The following is a 20,309-nucleotide window of genomic DNA, read 5'->3' on the forward strand; positions in this document are numbered from 1 at the left end:
GGCGGGGCTGTGGCCATGTCGGAGCTTTTGGAGGCTGGGTGAGCGCATGTGCGGGAGAGTAGGGGCGGGCATTTGGGTCCTTAAGGGCGGGGCCAGGCTCTGTACTTCTTGTAGCTTGTCTGGCCTATGGAGGTTTCATCTCTGTGGTTTAATCGGTTCGAAAAAGGAGCCTTGAAGGTAGGCGGCGCGCGCGGCTCCGCGGTAGGAGGGGTTTGTGGGGCTGATGTCCCCGGATCTCTCCTCTCGCTTCTCTACCACAGCCCCGATTGACGATCTGGGTGGGGGGAGGGTGTGTGTTCCCCTCAGCCTTGCTGTGCCCAGCACGGAGCAACAGAAGCCGCTGGGCGCGTGCCGCTCCCTCCACAGCTGCTCCGCAACCCCCTCCCCCCCGGTTCCTTTCCTTGGCTGCCCGCGGGTGGGGCTGCGCTCAGGCCTTGGGGTCGTGCCCCCTAGTCTCCCCCCCTTTGCTCCCCACCCTTTTGCCCCCCGCCCCCATATTTCTAGATCTGTCCCGGCCCCGTGGGCGGGCGAAGGGCCGCGGGCAGCGCCTCTCCCGCACGCTGCCTCCCCCTCGGGAAGCTGGGCGTTATCGTCTTGATACGCCTCTCGGGCTACAGCTCTCCCGTGCCGAGCGGTCTCAGCTGTTTCAGTCCACAGCCCTCTGCTGCCCGCCCTGGCTGGCTAGTCCCGCTGGTGTCGGGAGCTGGAGTCTGGAAAAGAGCTGGTGGGTCGTGTCCCCGAGCCTTAATCCGTGCGGCGTCTGTCTCACCGAGGCGCTGGTAACCGGGATTTCAAGTCGCACTTCTGTCAGTTACACCTAGTGGCCAGTACTCAGTGAACCGCCACTGAAATCCAGATTGCTGTGAGCTCGGGTCGCGGGGAGAGACACTAGCTGTGGGGGCATTGCCTCGCGGGGAGAGACGCCAACTGCGAACGGACACAGGGCAGTGGCGGCGTAAATTTTCCCTATGCTGTCCTAATGACGCTGCTGTGGAAGGAGACTGTAATCGGCTTCAACTTTCTGAAGGGGAGTTGAATTTCTAAAAAGTTTGGGGAAATGCTGAGATAAAGTTTTCTGCCATATTTTTTGTGTGTTTATCATTTAACAATGGCACTGCTTTACAGAATGGACAGACACATTCCCTCTACTGAAGAGCTGACAGGCAAATGCGATCTATTGGATGATATTGGAACTAGTACCCATAAAAACCTCAATCCTGTTCTGGAGAGTGAGCTTAAAGACCTCCACACTCCTGATCTTTGTATTATACAGTACAGAATGTGTAATCCAGTTCCTCCATGTAACCAAGAGAAACCTGCTTTTTAGGTGAAGCAATGTTTACAAGAGAGGAGCACTTCTATCTTACCATCAGTAACTGAACACTGATTGTTAATCATGGTTGGAGTTCTTGCCATGAAAAGTGGAATAGAGCCATAATTCTTATGCTATCTCAGTTTAGGTGCAAAATATAAATATTGGTCTTAGACCCATCCGTTCACAGTTCAAATTGATTTCAGTGGAAATTGTGTGCATGGGTGATGTCAGAGTATTTTTTGTTTTGTTTTTTGTATAGTAGCCCCTACCCAAAGTAACTGTGATAGTCACTTGTCCATACTTTTTGGACTGCAACAAACATTACAATGAGTAACATTTTACATTCACTTTCATTTATATCCAGATCTGAAGATTTTTGGTTGGCTACTCAGATGTCTTTAGAATTTCTTTGAAGACCGGTGTGGCAAGTTACAGCTTTGGCTGTTAAAATGTATGGTAAAGTGCCATTACCTCATATCTTTCTGGGGGCTCTCCTTGGAGTTGCAGGAGGAGTCTACATCTATAAACCAATATTTGAACAATATCACAGAAAACGGAATAAATTAAAAGAAACGCTGCAAGCACCAGAACTAGAAGAGAAGAAAGAATAGCAGGGATTACATGGAGCTGCTTGGTGATATTGGCTTAGACACCGTAAACTTCTGTTCTGAGATAAAAACAAAATAACCTATTTTATTCTTCAAAATGAAACTGGTTTGTCTTGGTGAAGAATAAATATGCTTTTTTAATTAATGTAAATATGTGTTGTTTTCTTAGTTGGCCAGCTGCACATACACTGACTGAATTTTGCATTTGTTTCCACTGACATTTTTCCTTAAAATTATAGGTTTCTAGTCTTATGCAAATTCAGAGTTAGGTCTGTCACTCTGCCCTTAGTTCTAACCCCATTGGGAATAGAAAGCATACTTGTAGTATGTGTGATCTGAGAATGGAGTGTGCGACCCAACACTGAGTTTCTTAGCTTTTTAACAGCATGTTACAACCTTCATGCTGTAAAAGTAGAAAATTAGACATGGGAGAGATGCTCCGTAATGGTGTGAGCAGAGGGCTGGAAGGGTTAGGGCCTGCTGAGTTCTAGTTTGAGATCTGACACTGACTTTCAATGTGTGTTGTGGTTGTTTTTGTTGTTGTTGTTGTGTTTTGTTTTTTTTTTTGAGCAGGGGGGGAGGCAAGTCAAGTGACTTCTCTGTACCTCAGTTTCATTGCTACTAAAGTGGGGCTAATGCTTACCTGTGATTTCTCACAGGGAATTGTGATGATTAGATAGATAGTAAATGTGAAGTGTTTTGGTGGTGGTAGGTATGCTTATTAGTCTATCCCTCACAGTCAATGCAGGATTGCTCCTAACCAGCTATTTCTTAATGTCTTTTCCACTGTGGTTCTAAATGTTCTACTTGATGGGACTCTTTAGGAGTTAATGCTGCAGTCTAATAAGTCACCCTTTGGAGACTACTTCAGCACAAAGTTTGAGATGTTGTATATGTGAATTTGAAAATGGTCACCATAATAAAAAAAAAATCTGGTGCTAGGGTGAAACAGCAGTGCACACTTTCGTAGTATATTTTTAAAAAACATAACTGTCTTGGAAGAGCTATTTTAATTCAAATCTAGGTGGTGTCCATATGGAATCTCATTTGGACAGCACAAGAAAAGTGCATTTCCCTCAACTCATAACATTTTATTATTAAACTTTTAATGTTCCCTTCCTAAGACTTTTAATTAAAAAAAAAAAAAAAAGACTGAAGGAAGTGGCAGCTGGATTCTTTGGTGGATTAATAGCAGGTGAAGTGAGGAGACAGAAAAACGGGGAGTGGAATAGGTCAGGCAGGTGGTGAGTGGTACACTGATCAGCTGCAGGTCAGGTGATATACAGACTGAATACAAGAACTGTAGGTATGTGCTCTTTAGGCAAGAAAACTATGGAAGCTGCTCAGGTAATCATTTCAGGAGAGGGTTACAGTTGTAGTAAGGAGTGTAGGAAACCTACCTTAATTGTGAGTTCAAGTGGTGGAAAGTGGGTGAAAGTTCATAAAATGTTACAACAACCTTTAACAATCAATGTTGATAGAAAAGTTACAATAAGAAGACAAAATTTGAATTTTTTTTTTCAAATGTAAAGGGCTACTCATGCAACTCACAGACTGTTAAAAGCATGACTGGTAAAGAGGCAAATGAAATTTGGAAATTTAATAGACCAAAATTGGTGTATGGGGAGTTAGATTTAATTGGTGAACAAAATAATGAAGGGATATTGTATTCCACTCATGTCCCCCCACCCCTTTGTGGATCTCCCCGCCCCCCAAGAAAAAGTGCCTCTGGTGATCAACAGGATGGATTAGACTCGGGGGTGGGAGGGAGGCCTATAGGTCTGTGACCACCCCAGAGCCTGTACTTCACTGGGGAGCCTTGATCATTAGGATGTGTAAACAATTGCACTGATGAGGACTCCTGACCAACGTCACTGGACCAGCAAGGACCTCAGTCTGATACACATGAGATGCTGATCTGTCTTTCCTTATGTTCCTTTTGGTGTGTCGCTCTCGCTCTTGCTCTATACTTTTCACTTGATCTGGAAACTAACTGCAAGGCACCAGCATGACAGGCTGAGAGAGCCCTCCAGCTCTGCCCAGCCTGAAGGAAACTGATAAAGGAAAGTGGCCTGACCAGATCAGCCAGATGGCACCCCAGACTGAGGAAGTGAATGAGGGTTTCCTCTTTGACGTGAACTTTTCTCTAGGCCTTCACATCTGGGCATGTCTAAATCTTGCCAATTGTTTCTTTATAACATCTCTAAGATGTGGTCTTTCTTCTCCATCCACATGGCTAAAACTCTTGTCCAAGTTCTCATAATCTCACATCTTGATTAGTGTAACCTCCTTGTCTCTTGCCTTCAGAAATTTAGTCTTGCCCCTCTCTCATCTGTTTAGCCATGTCAGCCTTCTTTGGGTTCTTCCCCTGGCTCCCCCTACTCTATCACATCACTTTATCACTTTCATGGCTCTTCAGTCTATCACCCTCTACCTGTCATCTCTTATTCTGTATTGATTCATACCTCCTGTTGGCCCACTTTCCATCCCCCATTTGTTAAATTTTCAAGCTAGCACCTTAGTTCCATGCTGCCCCTCAGACTTGGGGGAGCTCCCTTTAATCATGCACACAACTATTTCCTATTATCCTCCTCCATATTCCTCTTTAAAACTCTTCTTTGCCATGATGCTGATCAAAAATACTTGACAACTATTAGGCCGCTGGTGTGTTGATACCACTGGTAGTCCTGGACCTGGAGTATACCTTGTCATGGGGCAGATAAGAGATTAGAAAGGACTGAAATCATATATGCTGGAGCTATGTTGTGCTCTGAGCAAGATCATTGGAAGATAGCAAATGAATTTATCTGAAATAGTGGAATCTTGTTTCATTTCTTATGGAAAACTGAAGGCATTACTGATGCTTTTCCTGTGATCAGTGTCTGTTTTTTGTTCTCTGTGATTTATGAAGAACTACATGCTCCTGCATTATGCCTTAATTCATTCCCTAGTAATAAATCATTAAAGTGGCCAGAGTGTGGTGCTGTTAAGCTTGGTGTTGCGTTCTTTTCTATGGCAAAACTTAACTCATTTCACTTATTTGAGGTGTGAAATCCAGATTCAAAATTTGCCTCTCCTGTTTTGGCTTTATAGGTAAGTCTCTTCTGTCAATGAGGGGTGAGGTAGCTTGCGCCCTCTGAAACCCAGGTGTTCAGTTTTGAACTAGAAATGGTGTAAGAGATGGGGGGGACTAACATTGGCATATACAGTCTGTTTAATGTATCTAATAAATTATCTTGAACTGTGTACAGGGCTTTGTGTGTAGTTGTGCCATCCCCTCGCTCACTGCAGATAGTTGACAAGATCATGGAAAACTGAAGCATATGCCCAAGCAGTTGAGTATGTTATCTGGTTCTTGAAATGTTCAAAACTGTTTTGAGGGGTTGTATCAATAGCATAGCAGAAGCCTTAGAAATAATAATTAGCTTTTATTCATTTATTTTGATTTCAATATATAGAACCAGTTTATTTTATACACTAGGTCCTATGACTATGAATTAAAAATACAATTAATACAAAACTACCCTCTTCCACAAGCATCAGCCTAACTAAGCTGTTCCTCTATGACACCAAGAACATAGATCTCAAAGACCTTTACAAAGGGAAGTGCCATTATTTCCCATTTTACAAATGCAGAAATTATGGTGAAGTGTGTTGCCCATACAACAACTCCAGTGACAGAACCAGGAGTAGAACTGAGGTTGTCTGACTCTTAGTTTACTAGGCCATGCTATCTGTCAGTTTTCCAAAGCACTTTTGCATTACTTTGTTCCCGTGTATGCCTCTTTTAAGGTCTATGACTAAAAGAAGCAGCATACCACGACTTTTGGCCGGGGGGAGGGGGGGAAGAGTATTTGAGAGAGAGCACCTCTTTTACAATAGAAGTGGGAGGGACAGTCTGGAGAAAAAATTTTGCAATTGTTTTGGATTGGTTTCAAAAGGAAAACAGCTGCCAGGTGGCAGCAAAGATTCACATTAGCTGTTATCAAAATTAACTGTGGGCAAAAAATGATGTTTACCCCTGGAAGCCTGCTGTATCTGTCTGTAATAAGCAGTCTATCTCAAGCTCAAGGAGTGTAAGCTGCTTTCAGAAAAGATATATTGTACGAGAGGAATAAAAGACAACTTTTTTCAATTAAAAGATCACCTTCTATTCACCTTTTCTTCACTTGGACTACTTTGTGCTCAAGAAATTTCAGCAGTGGTATGTAGTGTCCGACTTTGGTGGCCTCCGCCACAGAGGAAGTTGCATTTACTTAGTACTAATTATACCTAGTTTGTAAAATGCTTTGCCATCCATTTGCAACAGATAGTAAATATATTAAATGAAAGAAAATTCTAGCAGTAGACATAGGCTTCACAAATCAAAGATCTAAAATAGCTAGGCTTTGCAGTAATTGGGGACAACTGATATTTATTATTTAGAATAAGGATAAGTTAAAACCAGCTTTGACCTGTGCAATATCGGACTATGGATATGTCTATGTTCCATTGTAAACCTGTCTCAAATCTCCTACTCCGTGGGGAGAGGAGAGCCAGATGCTATTCAGGTTCAAGTCCTGTCATTTTTTGCTCTGTGGATGCAGCTCAAGCCACAGACCCAAGTCAGAAAGTCTGCATAGTGTAATATGGACATAATAGTATTTGTTGTGGGTCCAGGATCCATTGTAAACCTAGGTTTACAATGGAGTGTGAATGCTCAGGTGTAAGTCTGGAGACACTGGGTCCCATAAACCTGTGTTTACAATGCAATTGAGGCATACCCTAGGATCACACTGTGTAAGATTAAGGAAAGATTGGTGCAATTTTGAGTGGGTACATGCTTAGTGGCTTTACTTGCCCTATAATAAGTCACTAAACTGAAATAAGACTCTTCAGAGGGGCTTGCACCAGTCTAACTCTAGCTTTTAAAAAGCTGATTTGCTATTAATATAGCACTTAAGAGCCCTACTCCTGGCCCTGATCTCATTGTACACAAGGATGAGCTGTTCAGGGCAAAACTCTAGAATATTATAACCAGTTTTAAATGCATAATCTCTGTGTATGCACAGAGGTTAGCACCAGCTTAATTAAAACCAAGGCAGGTTTGAGTGTTAAGTTACTTTTATCTTCCACCCCTACTTGTGGCTTGTATTTACGATGAGGGTAAGCTAGGGCAGAGACTCTTCCTGTGTGTTTAGATAGCACCTGGGGACGGGGTGTGTCTCATCCCACCTTCACTCAGGGCTGCTGGAACAATTTTTATAAGGGTGTGTGTGTGTGGGCTGAGAGCCCCTGAACCAAATTGTAAATGCTCTACAAAAGGTGACCAGATAGCAAGTGTAAAAAATTGGAATTGGGGGATCAGGGGGGTGGAGAAAGGCACCTATATAAGACAAAGCCCCAAATCTCAGGACTGTCCCTATAAAATCAGGACATCTGGTCACCTTACCTGTATATAATGACACCACTTCCTGCCAGGGGCTGTGGCAGTATGAGCATCCTAGTTCCAGCACCTATGATTTTACTATAAATGTGCAAAAACAACAAGGAGTACTTGTGGCACGTTAAAGACTAACTCATTTATTTGGGCATAAGCTTTGGTGGGCTAAAACACACTTCATCAGATGCGTGGAGTGGAAAATACAGTAGGCAGGTATAAGTGCACAGCATATGAAAAGATGGGAGTTGCCTTACCAAGTGTGTGCGTGCGTGGGGGTGTGTGTCAGTGCTAATTAGACAATTCAATTAAGGTGGAAGTGGGCTATTCTTAACAGTAGAATACTTTGTAGCAGTAATGAGGTCAATCAGGATGCCCCATTTCAAACAGTTGACAAGAAGGTGTGAGTAACAGTATGGGGGAAATTAGTTTTTGTAGTGACCCATCCACTTCGTCTTTATTCAGGCCGAATTTGATGGTGTCCAGTTTGCAAATTAAGTCTAGTTCTGCAGCTTCTCCTTGGGGGTCTGCTTTTGAAGATTTTTGTTGAAGAATTGCCGCTTTAGATAAATGTGTGTTACAGAGGGAGCTGGCACCCAGGCTCGCTCTCAGGCGATTTAGCTGAGCCGCAGGGTAGGGGACAGCCCCGGGCCTGTGCTACTGCTGCACCGCGAGAGCCCTGTGGCCGAGTGTGACTAGGGCGCCCTCCGCCAGGGGTGCCGGCCCGGCGGGGAGGGGCAGTGACCGCCCCCCGCTCGGGCTTACGGGAAGTGATGTCGCCTTGACGGAAAACACACGCTCGCCGCCTAAAAAAGGGCAGGGGCCAAAGGGACTCGGCGCTGGCTGGAGCAGAGCGGGGAGCTGTCGCTAGGTAAGGGGGCTGCGAGCTCGGTGTCCTCGCTGGCCGCCCGGGGTGAGGAGCGCCCAGGGGTGTGAGGGTGGAGCCAGGGGCGCGGCGCGGGGCGGTAGCAGCCCGGAGAGGGGGTCGGAGACCTGGCTGGGCTGGGGAGCAGCGTCCGGAAGGAAGCGCTGGAGCTGGCCGGGCAGCGGGTTACTCCAGGGAGGACGGGCTGGGTCTGCTTTGCCCGGCCTCTTCTCACCTCTCCCGGGAGCCCAAGCGGCGATGCCGGGCTCCCGAGCTTTCCCGGTCGGGCGCGGGAGATTGGCGCGGTGGCTCGGCGGGAGCTGGGCGCTGCGTGTCGTTACAGGGCATGGCCCCGGCGCAGGTGTAAGGGGACCAAACGGTTGGTTTCAAAATAAAACGTAACGGGTCCTTCGGGGGCAGGATCCCAGCCCCCGCCTGGCCTCAGGAAACGCTGCTTGACAAACTCCTCCAAGGTCCCCCTGAGCCTGCTCCACCAGAAACCTGCTGAGCCCTCGCTAAGCGCAAGTTATCTCCCGTGGATGCTGATCGACTTTCCTGTGTGTCGAGCCGTTTAAAATCTCCCTCGGATCGGCGGGAGCTTGGTGGCTCACATGGAAGCAGCACTGGGAGAGATCGGTGCACTAAAGCAAAACGCCAGGGAGGCGCTCCACACGGACGTGCCGGGCTCGGAATAACTTTTCGTAGCATGCGTTTGTTCTTATTTGCTGTCAAACAGGGGCTGGACCGGGGTTCTGCAGGTGGGAGAACAAGTGAGGGGTGTTGTTGCTTTAGTTTGTTTAGCATTGCTAACCCGGAGTTGAATTAGAGTGAAAGACACAGAGGATTTCTTTTTAATTGTAATAAATATTAAATAGGCCCCAAGATGTCCTGGCCTATATTTTTAAAAGGATCAAGATATGTTTTCCTTGGGCCTCCAGGCTCAGCAAACATGGTGAACTTTGCAAAACAAAAATACTAAATCATTTAAAGGGAGCTTTGTTGGGCTTGGTTTTCTCTAGAACTGGTTTGCCAGGTGCAAATTAAGTTTTTTCCATGTTCTTTCAGTTCTGCTGTGAACTTTTAAAGGCTTCTGTCCTGCAAACATGTAAGTACATGCTTAACTTTATACATTGGAATAGTTGACTTATCATATGCCTGAAATTAATATGTGTAAGCGTTTGCAGGATTCAGGGCCAAATTCATGTTCTGGAGGGAAGAACTTTTAGGCCCTGATCTTGCAATGATTTATGCATTTGCTTAACTTTATTATGGCATGTAGTCCAGTTTGCAGGATCAGGGTCTTAGCATACAGCAGCTAAAGAAACTCCACATTTCCCAACACTGAGGACTTAAAATTAGTGGGGTTACAGGGGTAGAGTAGTCTGGAAAGGTTGAGAACTACTGATCTAGTCTTTGCTGATCTAGTAAATAGGTGTCCCTAAAAAAACTACATTAAATTGTTAAGCCTTTGACTTAAGAATTTCTCTTGCATTTTTTTTTTTTTAAAGTAAATGTTCTGCTTCACACTAAATTTTCCTACCCTTGTGTTTAGCTTATTGCATGTACAGGCCCTGATCCTGCAGAGATTTAAATTTGTGCTTAACTCATTTAGCTGAGTGGGACTAGTTATGTGCTTAAAACTAAGCATGTGCATATATCTTTGCAGGAATGGGATTGTTATGTCTGCTCCGGAGCATGTTTCTCCTCTTTGTCTTGAAAATCCCGTCTGTGCTGGAAATAAAAAATTGTGTTCACACAATGGGTTTAAACATAGTTAAAATTGGTTCAAGTAAACACAGTTTAAACAGGGGGAGCAGATCGGGACTGCACTGGTGTTCATCAAAAACAATCTCTTGCAATCAGCAGAAGGTAGATTTTAATTTTATGGAAATTTGTTTCAAAGGTTTTTCTGTAATCACACCACCCCTAAGTATTCAGGGTTAGCTTGAACCATGCTTTACACCAGTTCCGCTAACACATTTTTATCTCCACTGTGGAGGAAGCCTTGGTGGGGGTGGCAACCCAAATGCTTCATTTTTATAATTGATCTTCCATATATTATTTTTATATATAATACAATTTTACTATAAGTGTTATAAAAATAAACACCCCACTTATGAGCGCATACACAAAATCTGTTTGTTTTTTTTATACCCAGTCTATAGCTCCTTCAGATACAATAATAATATAAATAGAAACAATTTTCTTCCAAATGAATTATTGTGGCTCCCTGGAATTGGCACAATGTGATCTTTGTCAGGATTTTGCCTACTATAAGACCTGGAATTCCATTTGCCTACTCACCAGACAGCTCAGGGGCAGCTTTCCCTGGTGAAAGCGGAGCTAGTCCATCAATCTGTGCAAGAATCAACAATTTAACACAGCCTCAGACAAAACTGAGCAAAGGAAGTTATTGGCATTTGTGGGAGATGGATCTGAAAAAAAAGGCTGGAGAAAGGTAGAGAGGAAACATTTTTTCTTTCCACTTGCAGAAGCTAGGAGGCTAGGAGAGAGGTAGAAAGTAGGTTAAGTATCCCATTCACCAAACAGTGAGGAGGCTCTGGAGCTTGGGGGGTAGAGGGGATAACTCTTCCAGCAACTGGCGGGGGGGAGAGAAGAAATTCTCTGATTTCAGGTACCTACTGGCCAGAGGCTGATAACTAAGATGGAATTTTCAAGCAGGATCTAGGCACAGGAATTCTAGAACTCTGCCCCTTCACAATCACTGGGGATTGGTTGTCCCATACTGGTGGTGGTCCTCTCACCGGCTTCCGCTTTTCTTCCCTTCACGTTGGGGATAGTAGGCTTAATCCTATGGCTATAAAAGGCATAATGAGGGACTATGGTTGGAAGCAGAACACAGACAATAAAGTGAGGGTCAAAGTTGTCCATTGGAACGCTTTTCCTAGGAATGTGGTGGATTCTCCATCACTTGAAGACTTTAAATGAAGACTGGATATCCATCTAAAATATATAGTTCAAACAGAAGCTCAGGGTTGGATGCAGAAATTATTGGATGAGGTTCTTTGTCTTGTGTTTATGCAGGAGGTCAGACTAGATCAGTAGTTCTCAACCTTTCCAGACTACTCTACCCCTTTCAGGAGTCTGATTTGTCTTGCATACCCCAAGTTTCAGCTTCAGCCCTGCACAGGGGGACTTGGGCTTCTGCTTTCTGCCCTGGGCCACAGCAAGTCTAACACTGGCCCTGGTGATCTCATTAAAATGAACTCGTCCACAGTTTGAGAACTGCTGATGGTATTAGCAAGTCATTGTCCATATGAAATTTTTGTTTGTATTGGTTTTGCTAGTGCTTTTTATATAACCTGTTGTAAAAGTAGGCAAATATCTAGATAAGTTGATGTACCCCCAGAAGACCTGTGTATCCCTGGTTGAGAACCACTGGATTAGATGATCGTACGTGTCCCTTATAGCCTTAAAAATCTATGAATGGAGGTGTCTGGTAAAGTTTTCAAGTTCTGACCTATCCTCTAGAGTCCAAAGGTTAGGTATTAGGTACTACTTTAATTTTATTATCTAAAATTCCTTTTAAAACAATGGTAGTTTGCTAGGTATCCAAACTATTCATAATGCACATTGTTAATGAAAGAAAAATGCGTATACTACACATTGTACGTGTGGCAGTACTTTCTCACCAATAATAAGTGAGCCACCAGGTTGGTGGGTGGGTGGGTGTTGTTTTTGTTGTTTGTTTTGTTTTGCAGATGTTGAAATGGTTAATCTTCTTTTGCAGGTCAGCTGTTTGCAAAATGTTGTTTTTGAAATTCAGATAACTTTAATTTTGGAGAATTCAAGGAACAAAAATGTTCAAAATGCCAAAATACTGCTTTGGTGAATTGTTTAATGACTGGCTCCTGGCTTTTCACCCACACACTGGGCCTCCCTTGACCTGAGGAAAAATGAGTAAGAGGAGGCAAGAGGGAGGCTAATTGGTAGCATCCTACGTTGGTGGGGGAAGAGGGAACTAATGGGTAGCATCATAAGTCGTGGTTCTGCAGACCCGTGCTTATCTTTACGAATGTGTGTGAGGAGTCCCTTTGAAATGAATTGGAGCTTTAGTAGGCATCTGCAGGCCAGCATTGCAGAAGGCAGGCAGATTAGTTAGTCATCCAGAAGATGGAGCCAGGGAGTTCCTTATCCAAACTGATGTGAACCTAAGGGTGAGGATTCAATCTGGGAATTGTTTCTTTCTTTCTGTGAACTTGTTCATCCATCCCTTATTATGAGCAGCTTATGTCTATGAGCAAAGCCTGCAATTGTCTCATTATAGCCTCAGTAGTCTGTGAGCCTACTAGTCTGTAGATGGCTTATTTAATTCTGTTAATTAGAACAATACTGAAATTGTTATACAAAGTTTTATTTATTTGTAAATGTAGCATGCTAGGCTGTCTTAAGCATTGCCTGGCAATGTTTCACCCACTGAGCAAGCTATGCTTATCTAGAACACTGGAATTAAATGTCTTTAGGACTAAGAATTTTGGTGTGGGAGGCTGTTTTCTTAGTAGTAAGACCTCACCTATGTAATTTGCTCCTTTTAAGCAGGATCCTGGCCCCTTTTAGGCCAGGTCTATACTACAAAGTTTTGCCAGCATGGCTATGTCAATTAGAGTGTGAACAAAAACACCTCTTCAGCTGACATAGCTATCCCTGCAGATCCCCAGTGTAGATGCAGATATGCCAACAGAAGAGGGTTTCTGTCAGCATAGCTATTGTCATTTGGGGAGGCGGTGTTACTCAGCTGGCTGAAGTCCTACTTCTGTTAGCATACACAGCATTTATGCTAGGGGGCTCTGCCAGTACAGCTATACTGGTATAGTGTAGACTAGCCCTTAGAAACAGATGCAGGGTGCACCTCTTTGTCAAGACCTTGCCAACTAATTTAAACCTAGTTTCATAGGTGACTAGTAAATCGGCAGGTAGCAGGAGTGAGTGTGATGTCTGACTCTCAAGCCTTGTAAGGTGCCCAGATACCATGATGATGGGCACAAAAATACTATTTTAAGGCAAAATGTAGTCAATAAGCTGGATTCAACCTGGGTTTACTTGGTACATGGCCCAGGTAATGCAAAGTCTGCCTGGGGGTAGGGGTGGTTGGTTACAGAAAGTGGTTGCCATCTTCCAGTGATGAGGACAGAACTGAGCCTGTGCGTGGTGCTGGTTGAGGAGGAAGCATAGCCAAGACCGGATACTTAAAGTACCTCTGTTATAAACTAAAGATATCTGCTTCATGCCTCTTCCCCCGCAAAGTATGAGCGCTGAGGAAGGAATATGGGGAACCACTATCGGAGACCACCCTTTGTACTGTACTTCTATCTGAGGATACAAATGCTTTGTTATCAAGTGATAAATGTGTGGGATCCATGAATTGTTTAGAATGCTAGAACAGTTTATGCCTGGGTTTCTAATCTTGCGCACACCTTCACTATGATTCTGCACAAGTATCAGGTATATGGGTGTACAGGTTGCCAAGACAGGATCTAACTGGCAATTTGTATGTGCAAATAAAATACCTATGTTGTGCATGCAGTTTTGGTAATTGCATGTAAATCAAGCAAATAATTCCATGCTTGCAGTTCTGAAACTCAAGGCATCACAAGCAATAAGTACTGTACTCCTGATTGTTGCAGTGTCCTTCCCTGAGCTATTGCTTTTAGAATACTGCTGTTAAGAGCATGGACAAAGGTAACAGCACTCAGCACTATCTGGAAGGGTAGATGCTGATGACTGTTTTGCAGAAGTACTTTCATTTAAGATTTTTTTTCTCTCCATTTCTACCTACTTAGAAGTGTTTGGGCTGGTTTGACAGCTGCTATACTGCCCTGAAAATGAACAGCATGTGTGCACCAAGGTCAGCCTGGAGACAGCTGTCTTGTTGCTTTCATAACTGACGGTTATTTTGTTCAGTCTTCCTAGCTGCTCAGTCAAACAGGTATAATGAAATTGGTTGCTATGAGCACTGAGAAGGAAGAAAACAACTCTTTCAAACAAAGTAGAGTGGAGGCTAGCATCAGAGGTGAGGACTACTAATCGACTGAAACTCCTCTAGCCTCCTGGCAATAGATGTGCCAAAAAACTTTATGGTTATTGTGGGCTAGTGATTTACCCAAATCAGACTGTTTTGTAGGTAGCATATTTTTGCTAGCTAACTTGCTTTAATGCCTGTGAAAAGTGAGTATCTGCTTTATTTTGGTTCTCTTTTCTCTATCTCCACACCTGTTTTTGAAGCATGTTTAAAATTCATAAATAGTAAGGGACATCTTCTATGTTCCTGCTGTAAACACATGGTGATGGTTGCATTATAAATACTTAGATTTGCATTGCATTGTGAAAACTTCAGGGATTCACTTAAAATTAACACACAAACACCAGTCTGCATTGTTTAACTTTTTGATGTTTTGTGGGATGGCTAATGTTGTAACCTTAGCATGAGAAGTGCATAGTAATTGTGATTATCAGCAGCAAGTAGTGCCTTCCTATAGCAAATTTTTATACTTATTAAAATATAATTCACTCATGTCCAAAGTGTGGATGGTGGTGAAAGGTTAGTATTCCCCCCCCCCCCCTTTTCAGGTTTTAGAGACTGATTTGATTTAATTTTTTTTTTTTCTGGCTTCAAACCAGACTTCATAAGTGACTGACTGCCCCAGGGTGCAGGCAATATTTTAGATTTAATCCCCTTTGGTTTTGCTATGAGTTGTTTTTACTTTCGTTTCAGGTAGGATTCCAGTATTTTAAGCTGCTACTGGTGCATAACATCACATACCTAGGGCCCTTTGTTTTTTGGTGGTGGTTTTATTTATGTTTTCCTGGGAATTTATCGGTGTTTATTACAACAACAACAAAAACAGCTGAAAATCGGTGCAAAAAACTATTAATAATTTTTCAGGGTAAATATCGGGTTTTATTTTGGTGGAAGGATGGGAAAAAAGTATTCAGTAGATTAATCCTTTGAATGGAATTCCATGTGGTTTGCTGCAGAACTAAAACAGAACTCAAAACACCATGCCATCTGAGTTTAAGAAAACAATATATCGCTAATCCCCAAATAAAACTTTTCTTTTGAATAAATAGTTTACTGTTATAGACTTTGAACTATTAGTCTATAAATATTTACATTTAATAATTGGGCACAATATTTAAACATATTTATAAACACTCACTGTTTTATGTGAAGTCCTTCAGTGTAATTTCCAAAAGTCCTGCATCACGTAGGCTCGTAGCAATCTTTTTAAAGGGGTCTTTTCCAAGGCCCATTCTCCTACAGTCTTGAATTTGCTGAATTTCAAAAATACTCTCTACATGCTGGGTGGGACACTGAGAATGCGAGAGGCAGCATGGCTCAAAGTTGGAAAGTCAGGATGGTGGATTTTCCAGTATTCAAGAGACATGATAGAGCAGTTGTCCAGGGAAAGCATTGCCATGTAGGTGCGGAATTCACTTTCCAGTTTTTCACTTCCTTTGTTAGAACCCCCAAAGGGGGAGATTGTCAGCATACTTTTTAAATTTATCAGCTGATGCCACACTTTTACAATGGGGGTCAAACAGCACAATGACTTTCCAGAATGGCGATTTGCTGTGAGAAGCTTCAGGGGACATAGTGTGAATTACAGTAGTTTCCCACTTCTTTGACAGCTCTTCGTAAAAACTTATGAAAGTTTTTGCGAGGTTGATCTGCTCAGTGGCTAGCAACACAGACAAGAGAAGATTTTTGTTTTTTCTGGAATCTCCCCAGATGTGCTTTTGTGAGAAAGTTCTGTTGAGATATTGTTAACCAGATTGCCATACACCTCTGTATTAGAAAATGTGCTGTCTGTTAAAGAATTGGATTCCAGTTTCTTCTGTGCTTCATGTAGTGGTTGAAGTGTTTTCAATTAGGAATTTGAGTTTTGTACAGAGGCTTTGCCTAATTTCTTGAGTAGCTGCTTGAGATTTCAGCTTTTTGACTTTTCCACTGTTGAAATCTTTGTGATCTAAAAATCAAATTAAGATTTCCCCATGCCTTCTGAACACTCTGTACAGCCAAATACATACTAAACCATCCTGTTGGTGCAACTGAAATGCTGCTTCAAAGGCGATCTCTTCTCAAACGTCATAGAAGAGGTTGGGTGTGGGTTTTGTTTTTTACTTGAATGCTTGAAAACTGCTCCAGCTTCTATTACAAAGTTTTTCAAATCATCCATTTTGGGGACACCTGTTGCATGAGGGACAGAAACATGCAGTAGGTGAACTGGGCAAGACAAAACAAAGCAATTCAGGTTTTTCATTCAGCTTTACATCTTGCGTGAACTTCATGCAGTAAGAAACCGAGTTGGAATTCACTGTTGCCGCATCTCTCCAAGTAAGTGCATATTCATGTAAAGTTTTAATGACACAAGCTGACTTTACAAACTCCAATCTGCCAAAATGAGTGCAGGCTTCTCCACAACAAAATAAAAAAAGAAAACAAAATCCGCAGGGCGGGGCGGTCAAGAACATCTGGCGATTTGTCAAAAATCAGAGAACTAACTATATTTCCAGCCAACCTCTCTTTAATTTTGTTGGTCAGAGTGATATCATTCTCCTCCAAATATTTCTTGGTCAGATTGAATTTGGCAAGGATTTTGCAGCTGGACAGAAATTTTGTACAAAGTCCCCCAAAAGACCATCAGCAAGGCCTAGCGGCTGCCATGAAAAACAAAGGGCATGTACAAATTCACTTACTACATCATGTTGATCTTGCTCTTTCTGCTGTGCCCTGATGAATGCTGATTCCAGTGTTTGCTTGCTTTCTGTTTTTGTTTTCTTGCTCTGCAAATGTTCTTTAATCTGGTTGGCCTGAATGTCAACTTTGATGCCACACCATTTGCCGTACATACACCGCAACTTCATCCTTTTTCTCCTGTTTGTTTTTTTAAGACTTTTTCAAATACTTCCTTATGTTCTAAAATGTATTCTGATGCCGATTTTCGTTTTCTTCCCATTTTAGTGTCAAATCTTTAAACTGTTATTTGCTAACAGCTTGAAATGTGTACATGGAGGGTGTGAGATTCATCAGTACGTTCAGATGCACACGCACTTCAGAGCTTGTGTGCATGCCTGTTTGTTTGTTTTGTTTTGTTTGTGTGTATCTGCATGGCTAATAAATAGCCTTCCTTCAACAGGCAGCTTTGCATATACACACAGACAAATGTATTATTGTAAAACATATCTCATGCAATGTATTGTATTTTTCTAATAAAACAAGTTATTTTTATATAATTGAATGATAAAAAATAGGGTGAAAATTGGAAAAAAACGAATAATACTTCTGATAAAACCTGGGATTTTTCAGTAAAAATTGGTTTAAACTGAAAACGATGGGGCTTACACATCCTTACTGACATGCTCCTGTAGCAGTGCTCAAATTTGGTGGTCTGCTAATGCTGGGTCTTGAATTGTGGTGCTATATTTGGTTATACCCTACTTAAACTTGCACTGGTGGCAGAATGGAAAAGAAGTGGGATTCAAGGGGAGAATGTCATCCCTTGTCCTAGTTTGAATACTACACAGTAAGAGCTTGGTTCTGCTCCTGTTGAAGTTGATAACCAATCTTCCATTGACTTCCATGGGAGCAGGAACTGGCCTCAAGTTGGCTTTTGAAGGGTTCTTTGGCTATAAAGCATAATTGATGTTTGCTTGTTTTGTTAAATTGCGAATTTCAGATATGGTGCTCCAATGCCAGAGATATAGTAGTAGGTTTCTTTTGCTGTGTTTGTGCAGCAGGGACTAGAAGTCTTGGTTTCAGAAAGAAACTCGAGAATCCTTTGGAAGAGTTATTGAGAGGCTGCTTGGAACAAGCTGCTAGAATGGAATCTTGTCATAAACTGATTAACAAGGCAATGTTAACTCATATTACAGAGGGATTTAACCTAAGCTTATGATATTAAAGCTTCTTTTTACTTTTATCTGCAAATATGAAGTTCATTTGACCTACCAGGACAACAGAAAACTAATTACATTAGTTCTTAAAGTAAATTGTGTTTTTCAGCTGAGACATTTTGTTAGAAGGTTTGTAGCCTGATTTCACAGGGTGTTGAACACATGCAACCCGCAGTGGTTCAGGAAGTGTTCAGTGCCTTGCAGCCCTGACTTTTTCACAAAACCTTTAGAATTACAGGCAACAACTCCTTTTCTTGGTGGGTGGGAAGGAACATAAGTTGAAGGGGACCCATGTACTTGGAGTCCTCATTTTAATCACCTATTTCAGAAGCATCCGTACCTCAGAAAGCATCTTAATTTTTGTGAGATGATGTAGAGAGAAATGAAGGAAGAACTCAGTCAGCCTGGTAAGACATGCTTAATTGACAGAGAAATTGAATGAGAGGGGAAATGCATCGCTCCCTATGTTGACAGTACCGTGTGTGGTGATGGTTTAAAAAAATACATGGGAGTTACAAGACATCAGTCAGCCTTCATTAACGTCACTACAAGAGAAGGCTAAGCAGTAATGGGAAGGCTAAGCAGTAATGGGCCTCATCCTCCCTGATTGAACTAACCTAGTTATCCCTAGCCTGATTCTTGCTTGCATATTTGTACCTGCCTCTGGAAATTTCCACTACGTGCATCCGACAAAGTGGGTATTCACCCACAAAAGCTTATGCTCCAATATGTCTGTTAGTCTATAAGGTGCCACAGGTCTCTTTGCCATGTTCACATAGGCATTGTCTTGACACGAAAAGTGATTTGAGTTTCAGTTTAGCTAACATGCTAGTTAAACTCATTAGTCTCATGAAACCTAGGCTTTGAAGTGCTTATTCGCTCTTGAAAATGGTATTTAGGAGCCTGTCACTTAAGTGGTTTTGAAAATTTTGCACCAGTTAGTTGGTCAAACTGTAGCTTAGGCTTCTTTCTGGGCTAGAACATGAGCTAAAACCAAGCTAATGGTGTTAGACTTCCTACTGTAGTGGCAGAGTATCATACAAAGTTTTGTTGGCATAGCTATGTTGGTCAGCGGTGTGAAAAAACACTCTTGGCAGACGTTGCTAGGGCAGCAAAAACCCAAGTGTAATGTTTGGGGAAGTGATATTACTATACCAACGGAAAAATTCCTCCTGTTGGCATAACCTGCATCTACACTAAAGGCTCTGCAAAGCATTGATCGAGTAGACAAGGTCTAAGGCCTTCTACTCAAGACAAAGCCATAGTGAGGAAAAAGCTTTACAGCTTTTTATAGAGAGAGAGAGCTCTGTCCTATTGGGTAGCTGTAAAGCAGCTTTATATTAGGAAGACTGCCCTTTGTATTGAAAGACCCCCCCTCCCCAAAAAAAAGGGGTTCCCAGTCTTAGACGAGTTTTAAAAGGCAATATTTCTGTTCCTTTACTGTACTAGACCAGATCAGCCAGAGCAAGGAACAAATATGTTCCTTGTTAAACAGCTAACAAAATCATCCAAAGGACAGGACTTGGTGGTGATGCGGGACTTCAACTACCCAGACATCTGTTGGGAAAATAATACAGCAGGGCACAGATTATCCAATAAGTTCTTGGAATGTATTGGAGACCATTTTTTATTTCAGAGGGTGGAGACAGCTACCGCGGGAAAGGCTGTTGTAGATCTGATTTTGACATAGGGAGGAACTGGTTGAACATTTGAAAGTGGAAGGCACCTTGAGTGAAAGTGATCATGAAATGATAAGAGTTAATGAGTCTAAGGAATGATAGGAGGGAGAATAGCAAAATAAAGACAATAGATTTCAAGAAGGCAGGCTTTAGCAAACTCAGGGAGATGGTAGGTAAAATTCCATGGGAAGCAAGTCAAAGGGGAAAAAGAACATAAGACAGTTGGCAGTTTTTCAAAGATACGTTATTAAGGGCACAAGAGGAGACTATCCCAATGCGTAGGAAAGACAGGAAGTATGGCAAGAGACCACCCTGGCTTAACCAGGAGATCTTCAATGATCTAAAAATAGAGTCCCACAAAATGTGGAAACTAGGTCAAATTACAAAGGATGAATATAAACAAATAACACAAGTATGTAGGGACAAAATTAGAAAGGCCAAGGCACAAAATGAGATCAAACTAGCTAGACACATAAAAGGTAACAAGAAAACGTTCTACAAATACATT

At 42.4% G+C, this 20,309-nt stretch overlaps 2 protein-coding genes across 6 annotated transcripts in view; both read left to right on the forward strand.

Annotated features, from left to right (window-relative positions):
• Positions 1-63: 63 nt before the first annotated feature.
• On the forward strand, positions 64-1,962 carry PIGBOS1 (PIGB opposite strand 1). Its single transcript, XM_074966313.1, has 2 exons — positions 64-177; positions 1,680-1,962. The coding sequence occupies exon 2, from the start codon at positions 1,765-1,767 to the stop codon at positions 1,924-1,926; it is 162 nt and encodes a 53-aa protein (XP_074822414.1). The 5' UTR covers positions 64-177; positions 1,680-1,764; the 3' UTR covers positions 1,927-1,962.
• A 6,152-nt stretch (positions 1,963-8,114) lies between these two features.
• The window catches only part of RAB27A (RAB27A, member RAS oncogene family), a 71,264-nt gene continuing 59,069 nt past the window's right edge, over positions 8,115-20,309 (forward strand). For 2 of the 5 annotated variants that reach the window (XM_074964760.1, XM_074964764.1), the window contains exons 1-2: positions 8,129-8,213; positions 9,273-9,312. The gene's annotated coding sequence lies outside the window, so the exon portion shown is untranslated. Of the gene's footprint in view, positions 8,214-9,272; positions 9,313-20,309 lie in introns of those variants that run through there. The other 3 variants (XM_074964763.1, XM_074964767.1, XM_074964762.1) reach the window with 3 other exon arrangements.

Source organism: Natator depressus, chromosome 10 (assembly GCF_965152275.1).
Source record: "Natator depressus isolate rNatDep1 chromosome 10, rNatDep2.hap1, whole genome shotgun sequence".
NCBI classification, from domain to species: Eukaryota; Metazoa; Chordata; order Testudines; family Cheloniidae; genus Natator; species Natator depressus.

Bases quoted from the DNA above. Each gene is read 5' to 3' on its own strand.
- PIGBOS1 (XM_074966313.1), top strand. From the start codon at position 1,765: ATGTATGGTAAAGTGCCATTACCTCATATCTTTCTGGGGGCTCTCCTT.